The sequence below is a fragment of the Myotis davidii genome, unplaced genomic scaffold, assembly GCF_000327345.1.
Source record: "Myotis davidii unplaced genomic scaffold, ASM32734v1 scaffold453, whole genome shotgun sequence".
Lineage (NCBI taxonomy): Eukaryota > Metazoa > Chordata > Mammalia > Chiroptera > Vespertilionidae > Myotis > Myotis davidii.
The window spans coordinates 1,333,774-1,338,083 of record NW_006285234.1 but is presented as its reverse complement, the minus strand read 5'-3'; the positions used below and the strand labels follow the sequence as shown (position 1 = coordinate 1,338,083).

General features: G+C 47.5%; 1 protein-coding gene across 4 annotated transcripts in view; it reads right to left on the bottom strand.

Moving 5' to 3' along the window:
- The window catches only part of WDR59 (WD repeat domain 59), a 72,351-nt gene extending 68,621 nt beyond the window's left edge, over positions 1-3,730 (bottom strand). For all 4 annotated transcript variants that reach the window (XM_006755761.2, XM_006755760.2, XM_006755762.2 and 1 more), the window contains exon 1: positions 3,590-3,730. In XM_006755761.2, the coding sequence (XP_006755824.1) occupies positions 3,590-3,643 (54 nt within the window). In that variant the 5' untranslated portion in view covers positions 3,644-3,730. The remainder of the gene's footprint in view (positions 1-3,589) is intronic.
- Between the last annotated feature and the right edge of the window lie 580 nt (positions 3,731-4,310).

The following is a 4,310-nucleotide window of genomic DNA, read 5'->3' as shown; positions in this document are numbered from 1 at the left end:
TAGTTTGCCTCAGTGGATAGAGTGTCAGTCTGGGGCTGAAGGGTTCCAGGTTCGATTCCAGTCAAGGGCACGTACCTCGGTTGCAGGCTCCATCCCAGACCCTGATTGGGGTGCATGCGGGAGGCAACCAATCAATGTTTCTCTCTCTCTCTCTTTGTCTTTCCCCCTCCCTTCTACTCTCTCTAAAAATCAATGGAAAATATCCTCGGATGAGGATTAAAAAAAGGTAACACATTGTATGTTCCATTTGTTACAGACGTCACATCAGCAAGCTACCAGAGGATGGGAGTAAGGAAAGGAGGCTGGCTACAAAGGGGCGTGAGGGAGTTTTTTAGAGTAATAAAAATGTTCTATATTTTAATTAGAGTAACTACAGGACTACATACATTTGTCAAAACTCATCAAATTATACACATGGGAGGTAAATTTTATTGTACATTAATTATACCTCAATAAACCTGGATTTTTAGAAGTCACTCTAGCTATTTGGAGGATGTATTAGATGAGGGGGGAAAAGCTGGGGTGCAAGGAGAGAAGTCCCCGAGTATGTCCAACTACTTTGGACATCCTGAGTTTGAGCTATCTCACAGATGCTGAAGTAGAGCCATTCAGCAGAGAGTTGAGTTCTTTGAGTCCAAAGTTCCTATCATCATACAATAATCATATCCTGTAGTCTTTTTTAAATTTATTTTTACTATTGAGTTAGAGACCTGTTAACATTCCGCCACCTTACCTCTCTTTGAGAGTGGAAACTATCCAATCTCCACTACACTTTCCAATACCATAGCCAATAGTCACAAGTGGTTATTTAAATGGCAATTAATGAAAATTCAATTAAAAATACAGTATCTCAGTTACACTAGCCTCGCTGCAGGTGTTCAATGGCTACATTTCCATCATCACTGGATGGTGTTGCCCTAGAAGATTATATCAGAATTTTCTTATAGTGCTAACACTCATTGATTTCAGGGACCACTTCAGAGTAGCTGCCAAGTAGCACAGGTTCTTCACTATTCACTGATGACAGTAACATCTCAAGGCACTGTTTTTACAAAGTGGATGATGCCTGCATAAGCTGTTAAAGAGCTTCACCTTTCTGGCTGGGGTTTTTCACTGAAAAACCTAACTGTTTTAATTTTTTTAATGATTTTTTAAAGAGGAGGGGTTTTTAAAAGTTTATTGTTTGGGCTTTCTTTTCCGAAAGACAATATTAAGAGTTTCAACTTTTTGTTTCTACATTAGTGAAACAGTTCATGAAATGGGTCCCTACCCCTCCTAATTAGCACCAGATTCAACCACAAAACCATGCTAAGTCATGCTAAGCTGTACCCTTCCAACTGAATAGAAAAATCAGAAAGAACAGAAACTCCCACAAGGTAGTTAAATTACCCAATTTACTTTGTCTTCTTACTTTGACAATGGCTGTTTCAGATTAATTATTTGATACTACTTCATAGCATCCTAATATGTGTCAGCGCTCTCTCTCTGTAGGTCTCTTCAATTACATTTCTATAGAGAAGTAGGGGTGAGACTGCCTGGGTTTCTCTGAGAATTAAAGGGTTTACAGGTTAGCAGCTTCCAAATTAGCAGGTTCAGAGGTGCCATACATGATTTTGCTCTTAGTCCCCAGTGAAAGCAATTAACAATATGGATAACAGGAATATGTTTTTTTTCCGAGTCTGGCACCTCCCTTGGGAGAGCAGACACCATGCTGACAGTGCTAAGTGGTTCAGGATCCTTTCATCAGGATGCGGCTACTCAAATTCTCCATGGGAACTATGCATCAGAGAGCACCAAAGAGCAAACTGGTGGGTGGCTCCTTCAGAAATTATCTTTATGGAAAAATGGGATGGGGTTTTAGAAAGAAGAAACCATATCACCCCTTGTTATAATCCATTTTCCCTTCAGAATAAAGGGAGTATCAACACAGTGCCAGGCACAGTGTGCACCTGGCCACAAGAGCTCAATAAATCCTTGCTGAATAAATGAGTGACTTGAAAGCCCGGCACACAAAAGGTATTCCAGAAATTTATATATATAAAACCCTAATATGCAAATAGACTAAACAGCAGAATAAACAAACAACTGGTCACTAGGACGTGCACTGACCACCAGGGGGCACGCGTGGAACATGGCGGGTGTCAGTCATGGCAGGATGGTGGAGCAGGTGAGCAGAGACACCAGACCAAGGCGGGGTGCCAGTCGCTGTCATCAGGGTGAGCCTCTGGTGGTTACTAAAAATTCTTTTCTCCCGTGTGCTGCGGTCCCACCCGGCACTCGCACCTGCTGCCTGGGTTGGCCCTGCTCACACCCACTGCTGGCACCGGCCCCAATCGTTCCGCACCATCAGCATGTGAGAGCAGTGGTGGCGGGAGCAGGGCTGCCAGCAGGCAGGGGACTGGAGGCCATGGCGGGAAGGAGCCAGGCAGGAGCGTGAAGAATAGGCCGAGACCTGCCCCTGTGCTCACCGCAGCCTTATGGCCCACAGTTCCTTTCAAGGTGCACAAATTTGTGCATTGGGCCCCTAGTATGTGCATATCACCCAGACACAGTCCTAGGTGCTAGGGAAGGGTGGGTGGGTATGATATTTACTGAGGAACAACTGTATGATAGGCTCATACAGTATGCAGGGTAGTGTAATGTGGCCAACAAGAGTTCCAGGGCCAGATACCTGAGTTCAAATCCCAATGTGGCCACATAATGGGAGGCCTTAATTAAGTCACAGGATCAGGCAAACCAGGATCAGCTTCCCCATTTGGAAAAAGGGGATAACATCTATGCATCATGTGTGGTTCTTTCATGAATTAATGACAGCACAGCCTGGCATATGGAAGACAGGAAATAGAAAAATGGTAAAAATCCCTAGTAAGGGCTAACGTTCTTTGAGGCTTACCTTGTGCCTGTCACTGTGCCACACATTCTAACTGTATGACCTCCAAATTCTCATGCCAACCCTATTAGGTAGATACGATTCACACTTTCTCACAGGTGAGAATAGTGCGCAGAGGGTGATGACAGGTTAGGGACTGAGCTGGGTTCAACCCAGGCAGTACGTGCAACGCACACTCCTATTCACTCACTATACGGGATTTTCCACTATTCGAGCATCAGCAACCACTTAAAAGCTTAGGCACTGAAACAGGCACTTTGCATTCAGGTTTTTTAAAAATGAATTCCACCCCAAAATCCTGTGAGGTGGGTTAAGTTCCATCGCCAAAGCTCAGAGTTCTGCGACTTGCCCAAAGTCACTAAGCGCGGCCCCCAGCCTCGAGGAGCAAACACCTAGTTCACCACCCTGGCCTTGGGGAGCCACCCCTCGTCACTCGCTTGTGCGCAATCTCTGCGCTACGGCGTCCCAAAGCAGACCCTACTCCCCGTATCCCCGCTAACGCCAAAACCGTGTTCGTGCCTGCCCTAACCGCCCGCTCGCACTCTCAGGACTGACAGCTCCCGGTCACCGTCTAGCTAGCTCATCTCCACAACACCGGCTGGAGGAGCCGCCCCACCAACCCCGAGATGGACCCGGCAGCGTGGGGGAGGGGAACCGGGAGAGCGCATGCCCAGAAGGCTCCATTTGGCCCCCGCTCACCTGGGAGTCGCGGAACTCCACCACCACATTCTCGCTGCTCCATCGTGCCGCCATCTCCCACCCGGGTCGTCCCGACCCCCAAATCCGCTTTCTCGGGTTCGGGGAGCCCCACACAGCCCGAAAGTGAGCCCTGCCACGGCCACGCCCCCCTCTGCCGAACCGCAAACCATTGGCTATTCCAAGCATTGACTCCGCCCCATCTTCCCGGTTCCTCCAATTGAGGCACTGCGCCTACCGGAACAGGCACGCCCCCTCCACTTCCGTCACTCGGCCGAAATCACACAAGCACCTCGCGACTGCTGACACACGCCCCCTGCCGCAAGATCTATTGGGAGTTGTAGTCCAAGGTCGGAAACTCTTGGGTAACCCGGGTAGAGCTCACAGAATAAGATTTGGTCGAGGTGAGGGACATGCTGTCCTCCCTGTCTTCTCGCTGGTGCCCCGGTAAAGCCTAGGATGTCTACAAATCAAAGCCCAACGTTCGTGCAAACCAAAGGTTACCTCTTCCCCTGAGGTCTGCCATGAAGTCGTTATAGTTTAATACAGTACAGTAGCACCTGCCAAAGTATTCAGGGACCCCAGGGGTTTCCGAAGCCAAAACAATTTTGATAATCATACTAAGAGGTTATTTGCCTTTTTCACTTTCTTTCTCTCAAGAGTGTACAGTGGAGTTTTCCAGAGGCTACGTGATATATATTGTAACAGACTAAACGGTAGAAGC